General features: G+C 38.9%; 1 protein-coding gene across 8 annotated transcripts in view; it reads left to right on the forward strand.

Moving 5' to 3' along the window:
* Nucleotides 1-4118: 4118 nt before the first annotated feature.
* The window catches only part of CFAP43 (cilia and flagella associated protein 43), a 103665-nt gene continuing 85066 nt past the window's right edge, over nt 4119-22717 (forward strand). For 4 of the 8 annotated variants that reach the window (XM_004749308.3, XM_045068526.1, XM_045068524.1 and 1 more), the window contains exons 1-6: nt 4122-4309; nt 5892-6145; nt 11348-11444; nt 14181-14348; nt 15874-16024; nt 21147-21306. In XM_004749308.3, the coding sequence (XP_004749365.1) occupies nt 4245-4309; nt 5892-6145; nt 11348-11444; nt 14181-14348; nt 15874-16024; nt 21147-21306 (895 nt within the window). In that variant the 5' untranslated portion in view covers nt 4122-4244. Of the gene's footprint in view, nt 4310-5891; nt 6146-11347; nt 11445-14180; nt 14349-15873; nt 16025-21146; nt 21307-22717 lie in introns of all 8 variants that reach the window. The other 4 variants (XM_045068528.1, XM_045068529.1, XR_006603133.1 and 1 more) reach the window with 3 other exon arrangements.

Consider the following 22717-nt stretch of genomic DNA (forward strand, 5'->3'; position numbering starts at 1 on the left):
GGAATAGCGCCCCTGCATTGTCATCTGCTCAGCAGGGAGCCTGCTCCCCGCTCTCTCTCTGCCTGCCTCTCCCACTACTTGTGATCTCTGTCTGTCAAATAAATAAATAAAATCTTAAAAAAATAATAAACAAACAAACAAAAAAACCCTGGATTCAAATCCATCTGAGATTGTGATACCCTGTACAAAATTCCCAACCTGTCTGAGATTCAGTTTCCCTCTTTATGCAGTAGAGATAAAATACATGTTTCATAAATGTGTAGCAGACACAGAGTAGCAGCATAACAGCTGTTATTACAGCTGAGCCAAGAAGAAATCTGTGCAGAACTAAACATGCCAACTTGAGTTACATACTTCAATTCTCTGAGTTCCGGTTTTCTCTGTACCATGGTTGTTGGGAGAATCCAGATTTTGTTAAGTTCTCAACAGATAGTAGGAGCTCAATAAATTGTGGTTTATCCTCATCCACTACTACAAAATGGGCCAACTACCAAAGAATAAGAAGGCATTGCCTATTGTAAATGGTTACTCCTTTACCTTAAAAATACTCATTTTTACATTTTTTTTTTTTACTCAGAGACACAATGCTCACTTCTTGGTTTTTCATCTTATAAACATTGCTACCTTTCATGAAAAGCAAATAATTAGCTAATAGACTAGAGATCATTTATTCATCTAAATGAAATGCTTTCTAGTATGCCGCATCATCTTTTTTCATGTTTAAATTGTCCTAGAAAATCTAGTTAATGGGTGAAGAACTTTGTGAAAATTCATCTTTCAGATATCATGGAGTTTGGCTGGGACCCAAGAGAAGCCAGGAGTGAAGTAATCTCTCAGTGGGACATAAACATGTTGTTGTTGTTGTTCTGTGGCTGGTTGTGGGCAGGTTTTGTCTTTAGGATTCAATGAACTTGAATTGATCACTGCTTTTGGGGGGTTATTGAGATGAGTTCTCCTACAAAGGTACAAAACCTAATGATGAGTATTAGGCTTATGCTTCACAGGATTGGTCTAATGGTGGTAGAGTGGGGATTTGCAAGGAGAGAGAGAGTTGAGAGGGGTGGATTTTTAGGGGGGTTGGGTACTTCCCAAAAAATGGTGGAGCATACTGGTTATCACATTAGGATGCTTAGGGCAGCCCTTTTGGGTCACTGATTAGAGAAAGAACTTGTTTTTAGAGAAAGCTTTTGTTTTTACTATCTGTAAATGTTTCAGAGTGAGCCCTGGAACGATTTTCCTAAATCATCCCTATCAGCCCATCCTCTGATATAATCTATATTTCCTCCCTCCAGACTAAGAAAGGCCACTCATCTTCCTGTAACTGGCATGGTGCAGAGTCCAGGCCATCTCCTTCTGAATATCAACAACAGATACCCCAGAAACCCAGCTGGAGACCTTTTCATCTAAACCCCAGTCAGGGTTTCATGAAGTGAGATAGCCATAAGATGGCTTTTTTTCAGTTTGGTTCTATTCAGTTCCTCTTTTGCTCTAGCACGGGGCAAGTTCAGGTTTCCAGGATCGTGGCTGATGCCAGCGTGGTCAGTATCTCTTTTCCAGAATATACATTTCCTACCTACCTTATGTCCTCTACCTACCACTAACCCTGGGAGCAGTGGCAGGACTTGGCCCATCACATTCTTCTCTGCTGTTGGCTTTAAGATGCTCAGGTTGTGGCTAAAGGTATGTTTGGAGGGAGGGCTTGGTTAAAACACAAATAAGCCAAATGGTAAGGGAGTAGCAACAGAAACTGCCCAGAGTTTGAGAAGCACCAGAGGAGAAATCTTGCCTTTCCTTCATGCCACTTCTCTCTGTCGGAAATGTGGGATTTGGTCAGACAGTTCTGTGTAGTTCTTTAACACTAAGCACTGAGTGTGTTGGGCACTTACATTTCAGAAAAAAAGAAACCTTTAGAGCAGAAACACTTATCCCCATGCCTTCTTTGCCCTGTTGCAGTGAAGGGCACCACTATTTCTTACTGTGATCATCAGAAATCCAAAACCATCCTTGATTCTTCCTTCTCTTTTACCCCTCTTTATCAACTGACCACCATATCCTATAGATTTTCACTTCTTAAAATAGTTTTTAAGACATTACCTGGTCAGTGGTTTTCAACTAACAGTGATTTTGCCCCTAGTGGATGTTTCACAATGTCCATGGACATTTTTGATTGTCCCAGCTGGCAGGGACACCAGCCCTCCAATCCAGATCCAAATGCCAATAGCAGTAAGCTTAAAAACCCTCCTTTGCTTCCCTTGTTAGGACCATGAAATGGGCTCCTAACAGATCTTCCTATTTCTATTTTCTCTGCCCTCCTACCCAGTTGGTAATCTTCCTCCAGCCAGAATCTTTTAAACACATAAATTTGACCATGTCATTTTCCTGCTTATTTAGTGTGTTTGCATTGGCTCTTAGGAGAAAAACAGGAACTTGGCCTTTATCTGACCTGTGGCTCCTTCTCTAGCTGGCTCTTCAATATTTTCTTTTCATCTCCCTCTGTTCCAGTCACACTACCCTTCCTGGTCCATCCAATCTGTTGTCCTGGCTTCACACCTTTACGAAAATTCTCCTCTGCACATCCTATTCCCCTGACCCTTACCAGCCCCAGCAATCGCTCTTCATCTTTCTGCTCTCAGTGAAAATGACACATGCACACAGAAATCACCTCTGACTGCCCATCCAATTAGGTAAAGACTGATATAGGAAAGATATTGGGATTCGGAGCTGACGGCCAAGAAAAATTTTTTTGAGACATCTTTGGTGCAAAAGGTGGTTTTACTAAGGCACACCGATTGGACCTGTGGGCAAAAAGAGCTTCACTGTGGTCATGAGCAGTGGCCAGTTGTATATTTTCAAGTGGGGAGGGGGTTAGGGATAGCAAAAGTCTCTAAAAAATTTGCAAGCAAGGTTTCCAAGACCTTGAGGGGGCTAGCTATTGTTAGAAAAAGGTCATTTATTATTGTCCAATAAAACCTTAGTCATGAGACCCTTCAAGTGTATATCACTGAGTTATATGTTTGGGAGGTGATCGCCAACACATATCTTGGAGGGTAGAGATATAAGAGGTTTCCAAAGGAATTTTCATATATTAAAGCAGACTTACAGGATCCAGAGGTCAGGCTAAGGTTGCATTTTGCCCTTAGCAAAGTACTAACATTGAGGCAGCTGAGTTTCTAGAAGAATGTCACTCTGCCTGTTTCCAGGACTTGTCAATGGGCTGTAAGTAATAAAGAAATTTAATTTTTCTATTGCCTTTGTTTCCCACGTCAGGGACCTCAACATAAACATTTACTCACAGTACCATACCCCTCTTCTTCCTAGTTCAGTCTATAATTCTGTGTTGGTGTAGTGAAGTGGACGTCAATCCTCCCCTTCCTGGATTCCCAACGGTCTCTAAGTTCCAAGAAGGAAGAGATTTTATCTGTTTGGCTCATTATGTTGTCTCAAGTGACTAGTTCAATGCATGGGAGATATTCAGTAAATATTTGTGAATGAAAAGAAGGAGAAAAAGTGGCCAGACAGGAAAGAGAGACCAAGAAGAGAAGGGGAGGGCAGGAAAGAGGAGAGGAATGGAAGGGGGAGGAGGACAGAAGGGAGGGAGAGAAGAGAGGGTACATGAGGGAAAGGAAGAAACCAGGACTAGATGCGGGCCTTTCGGTCAGGTTGCTTCCTGAAGCTGTCTGCCTCCTTGAAGTCGCGGAGGACCGATTGGAATGTAATACAGTAATTAAAGGCTCGGGGCTCTAGATTTAGATAACACCCGGCTTTAAGTCCCCTCAACTTCGCAGCCTGGGGCACGTTCCCTCTCTCCACTCCACTTTGCTTATCTGCAGATGGGACTGATGGGTGATTTGAAGATTAAATGAAATAATGCCTGCGTGTCGCTTGGAACAACGTCTGGCGTGGTCAGCACACAATATTAATCTCTGCTATTGATATTATTAATATTGTAATTATTTGGCCGAGACTAGGCTTCTGGGGCGCCTACGCCGAGGGGCCCGCCCCTCGCTTCGCTCGCCGCTCTTCCATTGGCTGAGACGCGGCAGCGCTTCCACCAATCCGCTAGGCTCGAGACGAAGCAGGGCTACGGGACAGAGCCAATGGGAGCAGGGGTTCCAGTCTCCCGGATACCGTGGTAACGGCGGACGCTTTGCGGGCGCCGCGACTGGACCTCCAAGTAACGGCTTCAGAGCGGAGCAGGGCTCGGACATTTCCTACCCAGGACCCGGCTGAGAGAAACACGGCTCATGTCGCAAGGCCGGGAGCGAGAGGAGAACGTCTGCACCACCGTCGGCGCGTCCCTGTCTGTGAGGTGCGGCCGTCCGCCGCCGGGCGACTGACTGGGGTCTCCCGGAAACTTGCTTCTGACCGAATCCCCTCACTACCCTCTTCTTCCTCCTGTTCTTTAGACCTGCTCTCCCCGAAGCTTGGACCTCCTCTTTACCCCCCTCCCCGCCTCCCCCCCCCCCGAGTTCTTCCTGCAGACTGCCTGGGTGACCTCTTGTCTGCATCCCCCGTCCCCCTATTCAGGGACCACATCCGGCTGTGTGCTCACACCTCCTCCCCCTTTTCTGCGACCTTCCCCCTCTCTCCCTAACCCCTAGTTGTCCTCCTCTCCTCGTTCCTGCCTTCTCTTTCTGGCTCCGTACTCCATTTCCCCCCGACCTTTCATACATAACCTTCCCCCCCACCCCACCCCCCCGCACACACACACACACACACCCCCATCCTACCATCCCGTCCCAATCATCTTTGATGAGCCCCCGTCCCCCCCCCCATCAATTTAGGGCCGTCAATCCCTTAGTCCCTTCCTTCACTATCCACTAACTTCGGAGTTATTTGCACTTTTATGGTTTTTGAAAAGCGTAAAGAGCTGCACAGAGCGGGTATTTCTTGGCTTCCACAGCTGAGTTTCCTGCAGTAACTTCCACCGGCCCCGGCTCTGCTCTCTAGGCTCTGGAAGTCGCTCACCAGACGAGTGTCCCTTTCTTTCCTTCCCCACCATCTTGAAGCATAAATTTAATATATTTTTAAAAAGATTTTATTTATTTGAGAGAGAGAGACAGTGAGAGAGAGCATGAGAGGCGAGAAGGTCAGAGGGAGAAGCAGACTCCCCGTGGAGCTGGGAGCCCGATGTGGGACTCGATCCGATCCGGGGTCTCCAGGACCGTGACCTGAGCCGAAGGCAGTTGCTTAACCAACTGAGCCACCCAGGCGCCCCATTAATTTAATATTTAAATAAAAGTAGAATCAGGCTTTCCTTCGGAAGCATACACCCCCCACACATCCCTTCCTTGAAACATGCGTTCCTTTTGTGTCCTAACCTTTTGACTCGTGTTGACTTGATTCCATTTATTGTCTACATTTATCTGTATTTTTTCGATCTGAAATAACAGCATACACCCTTCATCTTGGTAAAGAAACAGTTTTTTATGCTTGGCTCACAACTACAAAGCAAGCTGCCCCATTCAAAGTTGTGTGTTTTTTTTTTTTAAAGTTATGTTTAAAATCAAAACTAATGATTAATAGAACAACCTTAGCCTGACACGCTGTTTTCTATTCTATCCAGATCTTTTCTCTCTTTCTGTGGCTTTTACTTTTTCAACACCCCAGAAGTCCTTCTGAGACTTTCTCAGGTTTGATCAGAGGATTTGCTTCACTGAAAAATTTCTCTGAAGAAGGCTGTGAAGACCTAAGACTAAATTTCTGTAGTGCCTGCGTTCAAAGCGGTCTCACAGCCAATATATGTGTTCTTTTATCTTAGAGATGGTTTTGGGCACAAAGTGTGTGGGAGTAGAATAGATGTGTTTCAAATATTTTAATGCCTTTTTGTTCACTTTGTATAGAAAAAAAAAAAAGTATTGGAAATGGTGACATTTTTTTTTCCCCCAAAGATGGGTCCAAGGATTCCCTAAGCAGAATGTTCATTTTATCAACAAGAGCACCATCTGCTACCCTTGTGGGAATTTTGTAATATTTATTAATATCGAAACCAAGAAAAAGACTGTACTCCAGTGTATGAATGGAGTTGTGGGTGTCGTGGCAGCTAACGTTCCTTATGAAGTTGTGGCTTTTTCTGACCGGAGGCTCAAACCTGTCATCTACATATACAACTTTCCTGGATTGACCAGAAGGAACAAATTAAAAGGTAACCTGCAAGACTCTTCATCTGCCATAACTGAAGGGTTTTGTTATGTGATGAAATCTAGTTCTCATAAATGAAAGAAGGGTGTTTTATGCGTACTTTTGTTTTTCACAATACACACTTTTAAAGAAGGTATCAGGCTGATCAGAGAGAATTTAACGAAGTGGGCTACAGCCTTACCACTCAAAAGTCTATGGTCTCCTTACCTTCAACATTGGTGTCACCTAGGATGCCTCTTATAAATGCAGAAATGGCTCTCATCCCAGGTCTAGTGAATCAGAATCTGCATTTTTTTTAAATATATTTTTTTAAGATTTTATTTATTTATTTGACAGAGAGAGATTACATGTAGGCAGAGAGGCAGGCAGAGAGAGAGAGGAGGAAGCAGGCTCCCCGCTGAGCAGAGAGCCCGATGTGGGACTCGATCCCAGAACTCTGGGATCATGACCTGAGCTGAAGGCAGCGGCTTAACCCACTGAGCCACCCAGGCGCCCCCAGAATCTGCATTTTAACAAGATTCCCTGGGTGAGGAAGCATGGGGCTAGAAGACTATTACAGCACTAAATGCAGTTTAGTGCTTTTTCAGAATACTTTTTTTTTCCTTTTCTGATGATTCATTGAAAATCCAAGTAAACTGATACCATACAAGTTCTAAAGTCTCTGAGCCTCAATTTCCTTAGGTGTGGGGATAATGGTAGGATCTACTGTTAAGGCTTTGGTGATAAATGAAATTATGTATGAATATATAGGTTACATATATATTTGATATATCAATTATATGTCATTTTGACACATATAATTGATATGTCAGTGTGACACACACACATATATATCAATCATTGTTACCCGCCACTTATTATTATTGACTTATTCATGGATACAGCTGACCCACAATGGGCCATTGCACATACTGGAGTTTCCATCTAATGATTCCCTCATTTAACACATCATGGGTAGAAAGCTCAGGAGAGCTTGAGGCTGGTCTTGGTTATTTAATAAGCCTTATGGGTCAAATAAGTCTTTGGATTAAGCCAGGGAGTTTACATATAATTTATAACATCTATGGGGAAATTTGTGTTCTCAACATTAAAACATTAAAACAACTTTTTTTTTTTTTTTTAAAGATTTTACTTATTTATTTGAGAGAGAAAGCATCAGAGGGGAGAGGTCAGAGGGAGAAGCAGACTCCCTGCTGAGCAGGGAGCCCGATGTGGGACTCGATCCCAGAACTGCAGGATCATGACCTGAGCCGAAGGCAGTTGCTTAACCGACTGAGCCACCCAGGCGCCCCTGAAACAACTTTTAAGGCATATATTCATATATTCATATGTTGGTAGCTGTCCAGATGGACTGTAATTACTCTTCATCTTTAACATTTTGCTTATTTGACTGTAGCCCTGTCCAAGCATTTAAAAGTTAATTCAAGGGGCACTTGGGTGGCTGGGTGGGTTAAAGCCTCTGCCTTCAGCTCAGGTCATGATCCCAAGGTCCTGGGAACAAGCCCTAAATCGGGCTTTCTGCTCTGCAAAGAGCCTGCTTCCTCCTCTCTCTCTCTCTGCCTGCCTCCCTGCCTACTTGTGATCTCTCTCTCTGTCAAATAAATAAATAAAATCTTTAAAAAAAAACCCTAATTCAAACCAGTAGCAAACACTTATATTTATAAATAATGAAACACTTATAAATAATGAAACTCTGAAGGTATTCACAATAAAATGATGATTAAGTCATCAAGGATACCTATTGTTACCACAATTATTTAGTATCAACCTGAAATTTCTAGCCAATGCAATAAAATATGGAACAGAAAAAGTATAGCTATGGAAAAGGAGATTATGGGTAATGCAAAAGTCTACAAGGACTAATGAAAGAATGCTATTAAGATGCTGGTTTCAAAACACCCCCACAAGTAGATAATTTAAATACTTAGAAATGATTCAGGAAGAAATGTGAGTGACCTCAGTGAAGAAAACTACAAGAATATCATTGATTTAAAATATTTAAGTATATACAGATATATTCCTGGATGGAACGCCTAATATATAGTTCTTCACAGAAAATGATTCCTAAGTTTATCATGTTTTAGAGAGCAAGGAGGACTTAAATGATACTGAAGTTCATCTAGAAGAGCAAAAATTAGAGAACAGGAATAATTGAAAAAAAAAATGATGGTAAGACAGGGTCCTTTAAATATTATGCTATAGGGATTAAAAGTGTGGTATTGGTGCAGAGATCACCACATCAGTGGAAGAGTTGAAGACAGGGCATGGGCTTGAATATTTAAAAGCTAAGTATACTCTCCCCTCCTCCCCAAAATAGATAATATAGATTATTTAATAATTTAACATTGATGTTAAGAAAACTGGGGGCACTTGGGTGGGTCAGTGGGTTAAGCCTCTGCCTTCAGCTCAGGTCATGATCTCGGGGTCTTGGGATGGAGCCCCGCATCAGGCTCTTTCTGCTCAGCGGGGAGTCTGCTTCCCCCAGCCCGGCCCCCTGCCTCTTTGCCTACTTGTGATCTCTGTCTGTCAAATAAATAAATAAATTCTTAAAAAAAAAACTATTTGAGGGGCGCCTGGCTGGCTCAGCTGATGGAACATCCAACTCTTAATCTTGGAGTCATCAGTTCAATTCCCATCGTGGGTGTAGTGATTACTTAAATAAATAAATAAATAAATAAACCTTTAAACAATTATTTGAACAAAAGTATCAAGTTGGATATTCATGTTATACTGTACATCAAAACATACATCAGACAAGAGTTCAATATAAACAACAAACCCATTTGAGAAGCAGAGAGTATGGGAATATTGAAATGATTTCAGGATGGGGAAGAACCTTTCACACAAAGGAAAAAAAAATAGAAAAACTGACTGATTACATGTCAATTTAAAACTTAAGAACATCAAAAATACCTTGAAAAATTAATGGGCAAAAAATAAACTGAGGAAGATATTTGGGACAAATACGATCAAGTATTTTCAGAGTGTTTAGGAAACAATAAGAAACAACCAGACATCCCATTAGAACAATGGAAAAAGTAACTGCCCAAACTACAAAACTACATATCAAAAAAACTAATATCAAAGATATTCTCTCAATATTTACTTAAAAACTTAATGTTTGAGCCAAGATCAAGTTTTTCTGCTTATCAAGATTACGAATTTTTTTAAAGGTTTTATTTATTTATTTGACAGAGAGAGGGATCACAAGCAGGCAGAGAGGCAGGCAGAGAGAGAGGAGGAAGCAGGCTCCCTGCTGAGAAAAGATAGCCTGATGCTGGGCTCCATCCCAAGACCCCGAGATCATGACCTGAGCTGAAGGCAGAGGCTTAACCCACTGAGCCACCCAAGCTCCCCAAGATCATGATTTTTGAAAGCTGATAACTGCTAGGCAGAGTGCAGTGAAATTGGTAGCACACTTTCTTGCTGAAAGGGGGAATAATTTTTTTTCTTCCAAGTTTTTATTTAAATTCAAGTTAATTAACATACAGTGTAGTTTGGTTTCAGGAGTAGAATTTAATAATTCATCACTTACATGTGACACCCAGTGCTCATCTCAAGTGCCCTCCTTAATACCCATCACCCATTTAGCCCATCCCTCCAAAGTGGGAATAATCGATATGATCTTCCTGGGAAGTAAATATTACCATATTTAACCCAGTTAAACTCAGCTGAGGAACTAGAATTCAATTTTAAGGAAATCAGAAATATAGTCAAAGATTTGTATGTGCTGGAGTTAATAGCACTCTCATAATAGCAAAAGATTAGGAACTTCTACATCTCCAGTAATATGGATATGGTTAAATAAGTTAAAATATCTCATAAAAGAGTATTATATAAACATTAGAAATCACATTTTTGAAGAATTATTATTGATAAAATGCTCAATATAATGTAAATAGGAGTGACACTGTATGACCCAAGTCTTTTAAATGAATTGTTGTATATAATATTTAATCCATAACTGTTACAGTTATAAAAAGCAACATTTTTTTCAAGGTTATATTTAAAGAAAAAATATACATTTACAGGTAAACACAGAAGAAAATACGAGAAATTTACCAAATTTTATAGTGATATTACAGAGGATATATTTTCTTGTAAAGATTTATTTTTTTATTCAAATACCATGTATTTTTTAGAATTGAAAATAATAAAATGAAAAAGTAATAATATTCAGTCATGAGATGAAATATCTATAGGAAGGATAGAAAATTATTCTATTGAGGCCTCTATCCCATAGAAAAATATTTATTTTTGCACTGAATGCTCAATAAATACAAGTTTTCTATGTTGATCAGACTATGCTAAATGAATTCAATAAATGATGAAGTTTAGAATTTTATTACAGTCAGTTAAAGTGAGAAGGGCAAAAAAGCAAGAAACAACCATTAAAAGTACATAGAATAAAAAGAGATACGAATGTCAAAAGACAGACATGGGAGAAGACAGAGCTGGGAGCTATGGAACCACACTGAAGAACAGCAGATAGAGGGCAAATCAGATCCTCATACGCAGGAGGGCAGAAGCATCCTCACGATGCACATTTTAAACATGTTGTTACTAAGACTTGAATTTCTGTTTCATGTCTTCAACTACAGGGACAAATGTGAAAGAACTTTTTATAGCTGTTCCAAGAACTGGAAGATACTGAACAAAGGGCCAGCTGTGGCCCAAGGTGTAGAGATCAGGAAGTAAGCTAGGATGATTACAACACCCCAGAGTATTTAAAGTTGTTTGAGTAACTCTTCTAATTATAATGTTTCATATATTTATGGAATACATAATTATTCTTGGGTCATTTCAAATCACACTGGGACATACACAGTACAGTATGCTCAATTTTGATTAAAGTCTAGAGACAGTGACCTTATGGTCTTAATTCATTTTAGTATATTTAAATTTTTTTTTTTTTAGGTAATCTCTATGCCCAACATGGGGCTTGAACTCACAACCCCAAGATCAAGAGTCACATGCTCTACTGACTGAGCAAGCTAGGCACCCCAGCTCTAATGCCTTTAAAAAAAGAATCTTAAATTTGCTCTTAGTTTTTGTTCATAGTCTTAGAAATCAGGTAGGAGATCTGTTATTCCAAGAGCTAAATGCCTTTGAATTATGTGAAAACCATTAGATAAGGGAAATAAACTGTAAGACTAGTTAATCTGAACACTATAATTAAATCCTTGTAATGGATTTTATATTTTAGGCAATGTTCTTCTAGACTACACTTTACTTTCATTCAGTTACTGTGGCACCTACCTGGCTAGTTACTCCTCTCTCCCAGAATTTGAACTGGCCCTTTGGTAAGTTACAGCATGCTGTAGAATTCCTTTCATTGGATTTCATTTTAGTCTTGTCCTTCTAGGTTGTATTAAAAGACATACATGTGAAAAATCTGGAATGAGGGAAAAAAGTGGAAGGAATAGAAGTTCTGTTCAGAAGGCTGAATAACATTGCAACTTTGAGACATAAAATTTGGCAGGGCAAAAGCTATATGAGAGCAAATTATAATCTTTTTGTTGATGTGTTATAATGTTTCCTTTGTTGGGTAAAGAATAATAAAGGCATAAAGTTTCATCTTCCCTTCAAATAAATGGTAGCTTTGAGTGGTTTGCCTGTTTTCTACTAATGATGAAATTAAGATGTGTTCTCTATTAGAGCTAAATTGGAAGTAATTGTTTTTAGAGACTTTAGAACAGTTATATGTTCAGAGAGTGGAATATTACACCACATTTGCCAGCTGCATAGGAAATACCTGTGGATAAGACACATCTGTGGTCTTTGCTGGGCCTTTCATAGGGCCAACCTCAAAGCCGTACTCACTCTTCTGTCTATAATATAAACTCCTGTGGGAGGTATAGTTTTTCTTTTAAGGGGAAGTACAAACCATTTTGGGAATGATTGAGGATATACCTTACACACCTGCATTTCTTATCCCAAAATATAATAATCTAGGTTCAGAGAACCATATTCAGTTTATGTAGTTTCTTTTCTAAAAAACAGCTTCCTCAAGGTATAACTGACATATTAAAAAACTGTTCATATATAAAGAATATCATTTGGTAAGTTTTGACTTGTGTACACACCCATGAAACCATCACCATAATCAAGATAATAAATATATCTGTCACTCCAAAGTTTCCTTGTGTCCCTTTCTGATCCTTCCTTGTAGGCCCTTCCACACACCCTTACACCATTCCTGCCCCATCCCTCAACCCCTGCCTCCAAGTAGCCATTGTTGTATTTTCTATCACTCTGGATTTGTTTGCATTTTCTGGAATTTTATATACATGGAAGTCATCCATTATGGACTTTTTTTTTGGTCTGTCTTTTATGCTGCATAATTACTTTCTTTATGTAGCATAATTATTTTGAAATTCTCTTATGCTGCGATATGTATCAATAGTTCATGCCTTCCTATTCATGGAATGAATATACTACAGTTTATTTATTCACTCACCTATTGATGGATAGATTAGTTTGCTGGGACTGTCCTTAACAAAGTCCTACAAATTGAATGGACAAAACAACAGAAATTTATTGTCTCACAGTTCTGGAGTCTTGAAGCCTAATATCAGGGTGTAAGCAGAGTTGGTTTCTTCTAAAGGCTATGAGGAAGAATCTGTTCTAGGCCTTTCTCCTTGGCTTGTGAATAACTGTATTCATGTTCACATGGTGTTTTCCTTGTATATGGGTCAGTCTCCATATTTCCCCTTTCCTTTCTATAAGGATGCTCATCCTACTGGAGTAGGACCACACTAAATGACCTCATTTAACTTAGTAAAGACCCTATTACAGTCACATTCTGAGGTACTGAGGGTTAGGACATCAGCATATAAATCTGACACAATTCAACCTATAACAGTACTGGAAGGATGAGTGGGAACCAACCTGTGAAGATGAGGAAGAAGATTCTAAGCAGAGAAAAGGTATGTGCAAATGCCATGAGGTCAGAGAAAAGAAATGGCAGATTTGAAGATTTAATTAAGAGATCATAATGATGGCAACCAGAGATTAGCTGTGAGAGGCAAATACCTAGAAGTTGCAATTGCTGGGTTATAGGGTAGTTCTATTTTTAACTTCCTAAGGAAGCACCATACTGTTTTTCAGAGTGCCTGCACAAGTTTGCATTCCCACCAACAGTGTAAGAGGGTTCCCCTTTCTCCACATCCTCACCCACACCTGTTTCCTGAGTTGTTATTTTTAGCCATTCTGACCGGTGTGAAGTGGTATCTCATTGTGCTTTTGATTTATATTTCCCTGATGCTGAGTGATGTTGAGCATGTTTTCATGTGTTTGTTGGTTATTTGTGTGTTTCCTTTGAAGAAACACACATGTTCATGTCTTCTGCCCATTTCCTGATTGAATTATTTGTTCTTTGGGTGTTGAGTTTGATAAATTCTTTATAGGTCACGGATACTAGCCCTTTACCTGGTAAGACATTTGCAAATATCTTCCCTCATCCCCTCAGTTGTCTTTTGGTTTTGTCAACTGTTTCCTTTGCTGTGGAAAAGCTGTTTATCTTGATGTAGTTCCAATAGTTCATCTTTGCCTTTGTTTCCCTTGCCTTTGGAGACATGTCTAGCAAGAAGTTTCTGTGGCCAAGGTCAAAGAGATTGCTGCCTGTGTTCTCCTGTGGGATTTTGAAGGATTCCTGTCTCACATTTAGGTCTTCCATCCATTTTGAGTTTATTTTTATGTATGGTGTTAGGAAATGGTTCAGGTTCATTCTTTTGCATATGGCTATCCAATTTTCCCAGCACCATTTGTTGAAGAGACTGTCTTTTTCCATTGGATAGTCTTTCCTGCTTAGTCAAAGATTAGTTGAGACAAAGTAATACTTTTAAAACACATAGGTATTTTGCTTTCTTAGGTACAGTATAATGATAAGCATAATCATTAATAAATTTTATGTTTAACACCATGGATTAAATAAATTGTATTGTGAATTAAGATTGTTTTCAAATAATTAGATAATTGTTCTCAAGATGTGAAATTCAAATGAATTATTTTTTTGCAAAACAACATTTCCCTCTAAGGAACTGGGAAGCAGGTGTCATTTTGTGTAAGAAGTCACAACCTGGTGTAGATGTAAGCCAGATGACTTTTAACCCTATGAACTGGCGCCAGCTGTGCTTATCAAGTCCAAGTGCAGTGACTGTGTGGACCATTGAAAGATGTAATGAAGAGCATCATCTCAAAGCGAAGTAAGAGACTTAGCTATTACAGAGCAAAGTGGAGATCTTAGTTTGCATGCATGTAATGTTATTGCATCAATTTGATGAATTAACTGGCTTTACATGTACATATTAAACATCTTAAGTTATAACATCTTTCTACATATATAATTACGGAGTGGTTGTTTGCATTTTGCAAGGATTCTTTATGACTTGATCTCTTAATGAGTTTCTTTTAAATCTCAAGGCATTCCCAAGCTTTTCCCAACATGGTTTAATTTGTCAGAATTTTATTCGCTTTTGGTATTTCAAAACATGCCTATTTATAAAAAGGACAGTTATGAATTTTGATCCGGTTACTTTGATGCCCAATTGTAATCTCAAAAATAAACTTTTAGATACGGAAAGCATATATTATTCCTTCAGCCACATAATCTATAAACAGAGGGCAATTGCATATGGTGGCGTCCTGGGAGTTACCTGTTTAAATAGCACTGGGTCAAAAAGAAAATTTATGACCAGTGCCATGGTGATTGATGATAATGGTGTGTTTTTTAAGGAGAGTTCAAAGACTCAAGGTGCCTCTAAACTTACTATTCCCAATATATTCCACCATGTTAAAGACTAATTTGATATTGGACATGTATATTCTTGAAATCGCAATTTTTGAAAAGTTGCCTTCTTAAGAAAAATTTGAAGTTGTTTAACTGGAGAGCCCTAAAAAAGACACATCTTTGTGTTCAGTACTCTTCATGTCTCAATTTCTTTTTTATAAGAACCCAGCGAGTAGTCAAATCTGTCTTTAGGCAGAGACACTGATAAAATGGGTAATGTCTCTATCATATCCTTGCCAGGTGGGCAAATAATTTATCTTGGCATTCTCTCCTTTTGCTTGCCTTAAATATTCTCCTCTAGTTCTGAATGATGAGTTGTGATTTTTCTATAAGCGACTGAAATGAGAGGCAAAGTAAGTGGACTGTCCTTGTTCAGAAAGCAAGCAGGATTAGAAAACACTCAAGCCTTAATTGGGACATAACCCCATCATAAACCTAGGAAGATCTATAGGTTTATTTTGGCTCACATTGATTTTTATTTGAACTAATTGCAAATTTTAGTATTTGAGAGATTTCTCATGAATATCCAGACTATGATAGATTCTTGAAATTTTGGAACCGGAATTCTCAACAAACCCTCTTAGTTGGAACTGAGTGGTACCTCTACCACCTTTAGGAGGGAACGTACTTTCCCATTTGTCACAGTCCCCCACCTGGCCACAGCTCATTTGCCTGGTCCTGCCAGTGTTCAAATGTATAGTTCCTGCTTTAGATTTTAACTTTGAAAATTTTGGAAAATTCCTATGTACTTAATTTATAACTGCACTATTGTCCTTTTGTGATATATATTTTTATATCTATTTTTTGGTGTTTAACTGGTTTGTTTGCTTGTTTTTAATAAGTTTTAATACCTCCCCACCTTATTTATCACCAATATGTAGTAGTTACATCCGTGACTCGTTTTTGTTAATCTGATTATTCTGATTTCTCTTTTTTTAAAGGTCAGTAAAACTTCCTATGGAAGATGGGTCATTTTGTAATGAAACAGATGTAATTTTCCCCACCTCATTGCCCAAGGATCTTATCTATGGACCTGTGCTCCCACTGTCAGCCATTGCTGGGCTAGTAGGAGAAGAGGCAGAAACTTTCAGGGTAATTACCTGGCACCTCTTCCTGTTTGCTTATTTGATTCTCATAACCATCCCGTGAGACATGCGGGTTAGAGAGGATCATCCTGGTTTTCAATACAGATTAGCCTTGGCAATGATAAGAAATGAGGACTTTGAAGTTTTGAGTTTGGTTAACTGGAAGAATGGCAATGATAACAGAAAGAAGGGGCCCAGATCTGATTTCAGCTTTAGACATATTGAATTTGGGGTGCTGGGAGGGCATAGATGCCAGGTGGAAATTGGGCAAGCAGACCTATTGCTGGGATGGAGAAGGTAGGACTGGAGACTCTGATGCCAGCAGAATCATTACCCCAGAGGGGTTAGTGGAGCACTGGAATGGGAGAGGGATGATAGAAAAAAGACTAAAGATGTCAGGGGAGAGAGCCAGAGAGGAAACTGATTTGCTAAGAATCGAGAGTTAGAAGACAGCTCTGACAAGGAACACACAAGTAGGAAAAAAATCCAGGAGAGAAGGCGGCCTTGGAAAATAGTGGAAGAAAGTTTCAGTGGGAGTTTATTAACAGCTATACACTCATTCATTCAACATATTTATCAAGATTTAAAGGACAAGGAAGCTCAGTGCTACAAACCGGTCAAGAGTGGTCAGGCAGAGGGTGCTGTATATGCAAAGGCCCTGAGGGAAAGAAAATAAATCTGTAGGTTTGAGGAGCTAAGAAAACCTGTGGGGGCTGCAGCAAAGTAAATGAGATGGAGTGGGGTGCAGGTGCAGCGCAAGGGGTAGGCAGGGAGCAGAGATAGCACATGAAGGTCCTTTGGGAAACAGGAGCTTGATTCTGCTGAGCCTCTTGAACTTATGTTACGCTAATATTTGTGTTAAAACTCTAAGCCAAGGAAGGAATTAGAAGCTCCCAAATATTTTGGCCACTGCAGAGAGTTAAGCCATAAATGTTAAAAATAACTCAGTGTTGTAATTAATTTGTTTAAAATTTCTGAGAGGCAAGAGATTAGGTTGTGTATGCTCTTAGTATTTCCTCTAAAGCTCTAAAGGATGATCATTGTTCACTTTTTTAATACAGAAAATGACTGAATCCTTTTCATAGCACAAATCGCAGCCTTAGAAATACAACCAAACTCAGCCACAATGGGGCAGCAAAGTAAATACAAATAGATCAGCCATCAAGGTTTGCAACTTGAAAAAAAAATGCTTCTATGTTTAGTCTTTGATGCCTAGGAACCCACATTTTCAACTATCTAAAATCTTTTCTTCGCCATAAATTTCGTAGGCGCCCTCATCTTTCACAATTTGCACAACAGGATGAACCCCACCTAAAATGTGTAAAATTCAGTCATCTGTCTTTGTCATTTGAAAAATGCTATGAAATGCCTTCCTTAAATACTTGAATGTGGAGTAAGCATTTTTTAAATGCTCATAATAGACAGACATCTTTGTTTCCTAGGATTTTTGGTACTCAGTGCATTTTAATCTTTTTCTGAAAACAGAAATTTAATGCTAAAGTTCTACATTTTAAAATCACATGGGGAATATTAATAAAGCCATATAGTTTACATTTACATTAGAAATTAATTTTTCCAATATTTATTTTTTACCTTATAGATAAGTAAGGTGAGAAAAATGGCTAAAATACTGATTAATGTCTGTACAGTTAGTGAAAGCATAACCAAAAATCTCAAATATCTTGATTCTGTTCCTTTGAATGACATTTCTTGTGACCTGGGTATCAATGAATGGCAAAGAAATCAGTACTAAACTAATGCATATAAGAGTCTTAAAAATTGACAGGCTGTGGACTTTCACAAGACTACAAACATTAAATACTCCCATTATGTCTCTCTTAGCTAACACTATAAAGGCACATTATACGCCTTTAAATAGGCCTGCATCACATTATACAACTTATTTAAGGCAAGTGAAACAGTATCTAGCAGTAGCATGGGGGAAATCAAAGGCAGATGTTATCTGGGGAAAAACAAGATCCAAGATAATGAATTTGATCTCAAGTGTACGGTTTTCTTTTTCCATCTACCTTTTTGTTTTTTAACAGAAGTCACTAAATAGGAATTTCTTTTATAAACTGAAATATGTTGAAGCATATTTGGATACTTACATTTTTTTAAAGCAATAATATTAAATTGGATTCTAATTTTTCATGTTCAGTCTTCAAGTGATCAGAATGTTTGATTTATGAGTCCGGAGAGCTAAGCAAGGTGGTGTTACCAACAAATATGTTTAAATACTCTTGGCACATTTTTCTTTTAAAAGTTTTAGAATTTTTAGAGTTAAAAATTATTGCTTCTGCTCACATAATCCATATTGTATCACTTTCATTTTTAAATAGCTCAATAGAACATATTTATTGATGAAAGAGAGTAATAGAAAGATAAGCCCATGTTTATCTTAAAATAAGAAAAGTCAAACACAATACCAGTTTAACATTATATAGCCAGAGAAGTCCAAATTTTAAATCTTCACCTTCTGTTGCATACACATAGGTCCACTGGTGTGAGAACCAGATATGTGTGTTTTTAAAAAGATTTTTGAATCTGTTGCCATAATGTAAGAATCTGTCCCCTTGTGATATATAATCTAAGGTTAGATGTCATCAAGACAGCCCAAGAAACTTTTAAATAATGGCATCCAGTGAGTAACTTCCCTGTGAGTCAAATCTCAATTAGATACCACAAAAATGTTATTAATCAGCAGTAGTTTAATCCTCTTGGGTTGTTTTGCCCCCCTTTCTTGGCCCATAGGGTGGCCAGATTATTAATCAAGTATTTGTTTTCTAACAATCCAAGACTACCAGGGCGTGAAGTATGTCAATCATTGACCAAAGTTAATATATCCTTTAAAAGAATTATCATGGTGATGGCTGCTGTATATGATTTTTGCCTTAGTCATATTTCAGGGTCCATTCCAAATGGTAATTCTCTCTCCACCCTTTCTTCATGCCACCAAGAACCTAGTGCTTTCTCATCAATGCTCCCATAATACTTAACACCCCTCTACTATGATCTACCATGTTTTCTGATTCTGTTATTTGTTCATACTTCTTTTCCCTCAACAAGTGATTATCCTATTGAGAAGAGGGATCACTTAAGATGTTACACAATGCCTGATATATAACCAACATCCCATAAATATTTGTTTAAATATAAGTTACATAACAAGTTTATATTTGCTGAGAATCTAGTAGAAATGGTTACTTTGGCAGCACCATACCTGCTTTACCTTGAATCTACAAACCAGTCCTAAATGAATAGTATATAATACATTATTTAAATTATTGAGTATTTATTAGAAAGATGGCTTGCATATATTGAGGAGTTTTTAATTGAAAAATGATTGGTTATATATATTTGCAGTATTCCCCAACTTCTGGTTTATTTTTCTCCATAGTGATTTTCAGCATATGATCTTCTACATATTTAACTTCTTTTTTAAAAAATATTTTATTTATTTATTTGACAGACACACAGGGAGAGAGGGAACACAAGCAGGGGGAGTAGGAGAGAGAGAAGCAGGCTCCCCACAGACCAGGGGCTGGATGCAGAGCTTGATCCCAGGACCCTGGGATCATGACCTGAGCTGAAGGTTGATGCTTAATGACTGAGCCACTCAGGCACCCCTATATTTAACTTCTTAACTTATTTTTATTCTGTTTGCCCTGAACAGGATGTAAGCCCCATAAAGGCAGGGATTTTTTTTTTTTTTTTTTTTGGTCTGTTTTGTTCACTGCTACATCCCTGTGCCTAGAACAGTGACTAGAATGTAGTAAGTGTCCGATAAATATTTGTTAGGTGAATGGAAGGGTCAACAAAAGAATGCAATAAACATGGAGCTCTCAGGGGACTTAAAAATTCTGTTAATTTGGCCAATAGCTTATTAAAGATGTTTTCTGTTCCAGTGGGTATAAGGATCCTAAAGAAAGCAAAGCATTATGTTATAGCTAATGTAATTCTAAATAATGCTATAGCATAACAAAAAGCTCAGATGGTTCTAAATGCTATGTTCTCAATATAAAATAAGTAAACTAGTACATTTGACTTGTTTAACTAAAAAGGAAGAAGTGCTATTATTATGATATCCTGAATTCAGAATTTTAATCAGTGCTGTGGGGAGCAAATGCCCTAAAAAGCTGCCAATGACAGGCTTTTGTTTGGCCCCAAGCTAAGAATGTTCTTGTATACTTTTTACAGAGGTGTTTAAAAATATAATAGGGACATGTGACAGAGACCTATGTGGTCCACAAAGCCTAAAATATTCACTGCCTTTTCCTTTACAAGAAAAGTTTGCTTTAGATCCTAGATCCTTGTTATTTTTACTCCCCAAAGCCAACTTCTTTGAGGTACATTGCATAGATTTTCTGCATTTCTCCTTGAGTTTTCCATGATATCAAAACCACAGAGGATGTTTCATGAACCCCATTAGAAAGGCCCCCAGAATCAGACGAGTGTCCTCTTCTCATTTCCCGTAAAAGCTAACTAACCAAAGGATCTAGGCCAATCTCTCCATAACCACTCCAGAAAAATCATATCCAGGGCACCTGGGTGGCTCAGTGGGTTAAAGCCTGGAATAGAGCCCTGCATTAGGCTCTCTGCTCGGCAGGGAGCCTGCTTCCCCCTTTCCCTCTGCCTGCCTCTCTACTTACTTGTGATCTCTCTCTCCCTCTCTGTGTCAAATAAATAAATAAAATCTTGAAAAAAAAAAAGAAGAAAAATAATATCCACCCTCTCCCACCGCCACGCAGATGAAATGTTAACAAAAATCTTCCTCAAAAAGGGTGATTTTAGCTAGACAATGACTTCCTTAGACTCAAGACACCAAAAAACTCTACCAAGAAACATTGTAGATGTTGCTACTCAGAATTTTCATGAAAATCTGTGACACTAGAACTCCACATGTGCTGACAAGACTATCTTATATATTCTTAGTGAGTTAAAATATAGAGAGATAAATGGAGAAAGGAAGGATAAGCTCTCTTAGATCTTGGCAAATGGCAGGACCAATGAATGTATATAGGTCCATATTCATTTATTTCTTTTTGGAAGTTACTCTCTTAGGTATTTCTCTGGCTCTTAAACCATGTATGCTGTCTTAACACAAGGTTTCTTATCTTTCTCTGAAGCCTAAAGATGATCTATATCCGTTGCTTCACCCATCTATGCATTGCTGGACTCCAACAAGTGACATATATGTTGGCTGTGAAGAGGGTCATCTTTTAATGATTAATGGAGAAACCTTGAAGGTGACTGTACTTAATAAGATAGAAGACACAGTACCAAAGGGTGAGAAACTGCTTTACTTCATTATTCCTAGAAGTGTAGCCACTGGTGATCGTCTTACACTTGAAGATGGCTCTTTGTTCCCTATTTTTCTCCTCCTTAGAGCCATCTTTGATTCTTTCTTTCCTCTATCCCACAGTTAGTTACCAAGTCCTGTGGGTGTTCCTCATAGCTAGTGTTTATTGACTATTCTATGCTCTAGGCATTCTCCTGTACTCTGTATGTATATTTCATGTAATCCTCAAAACACTTTATAGAAAGATATGTTTTCATTTCCATGAGACAGGTGGGAAAAAATGGATGCACTGAGAGAATAAGAAAAAATGCCCCAATTCACATAACTAGTAAACTGTAAAGCTGACTCCTAAACCCAGACAGTAAAGACAGTAAGACTTCAGAGTCCAAGTTCTTAGCTCCTATGCTGTATCGTTTTCCATACATAAGCCTGTTCTGTTTAGTCGGCAAATTATGCCCTTTCCTAACCTCCACCTTTCTCAGGGCCTTTTTTCACAGTGACTTTTTTTTTAACTGCCATCTTGAAAATTACCTCTCTGTTCCTTGGTTAGAAACATGGTTAGAGTTTGATCTATTCTCCTTAGATCTGGTGTCCATTCCTGGTCCCATCAGCTGTGGCCAGGGTTGGGCCTTAGTCACAGAAGCTAATGTCCACTCAGTAGGGCTTAGGTGTAGACCTTTTGAGAAGGAAACCTTACAGGGAAAGCTCCCCAATCTGTCCAATGTCCTCTCCATTCCAGTTCCTTTATTATTTCACAGTTTGATTTCTGCACCAACCTTAGGACTGACCTCATTGGCCTTAATCTATAGTAACCCAAAACAGGCATCTCATTTGCAAACAGGCATCTCATTGCAATTCAAGGAGTGCTCTGCCTTGATTCCAAGCCCTCTCTAATTTGTTCCCACCTGCTCTATTCATATTCTTTCTACTCCCCAGGATGAGTTTTCTGATCTAGCCAGTCATTTCTTCTTGTCATTTCACAGACCTGCCTCCTAGCTCACTCTCTTGCCAGTTTTCTCTCTGAATCCTTATGCTTCTACCTCAATGCCACCTTCTACAGCAAGTTTTCTCCAGGACAGTGCCCCTCATCTACTCCTGCTCCCATTCCCTGGTTATGACTTCAATGGGGCCATTAGGTTTGACTTTCCTGCCCCCACCATGGCTTCACTTTACTGTCACTTATACCCTCCAGGCTAAATTCTCTCTAATCTTGCATCCACAGTGCCATCCTAACCTTAGGGCAAATTTCTGTGCCCCTGTGTGGGATTCCATTAGACTCACTTCCTTCTTACAGCCTCAGCCTTTGATGTCACAATTTCCTGTGTGCATGTCTGTCTTTCCCACCAGGTATTAATTCTTTGAAGTTAAGAACTGTGTTACTCATCCTTGGGCTCCACA

This window comes from Mustela putorius, unplaced genomic scaffold, assembly GCF_011764305.1.
Source record: "Mustela putorius furo isolate JIRA1106 unplaced genomic scaffold, ASM1176430v1.1 tig00003909_pilon_pilon_pilon, whole genome shotgun sequence".
Classification (NCBI taxonomy): domain Eukaryota; kingdom Metazoa; phylum Chordata; class Mammalia; order Carnivora; family Mustelidae; genus Mustela; species Mustela putorius.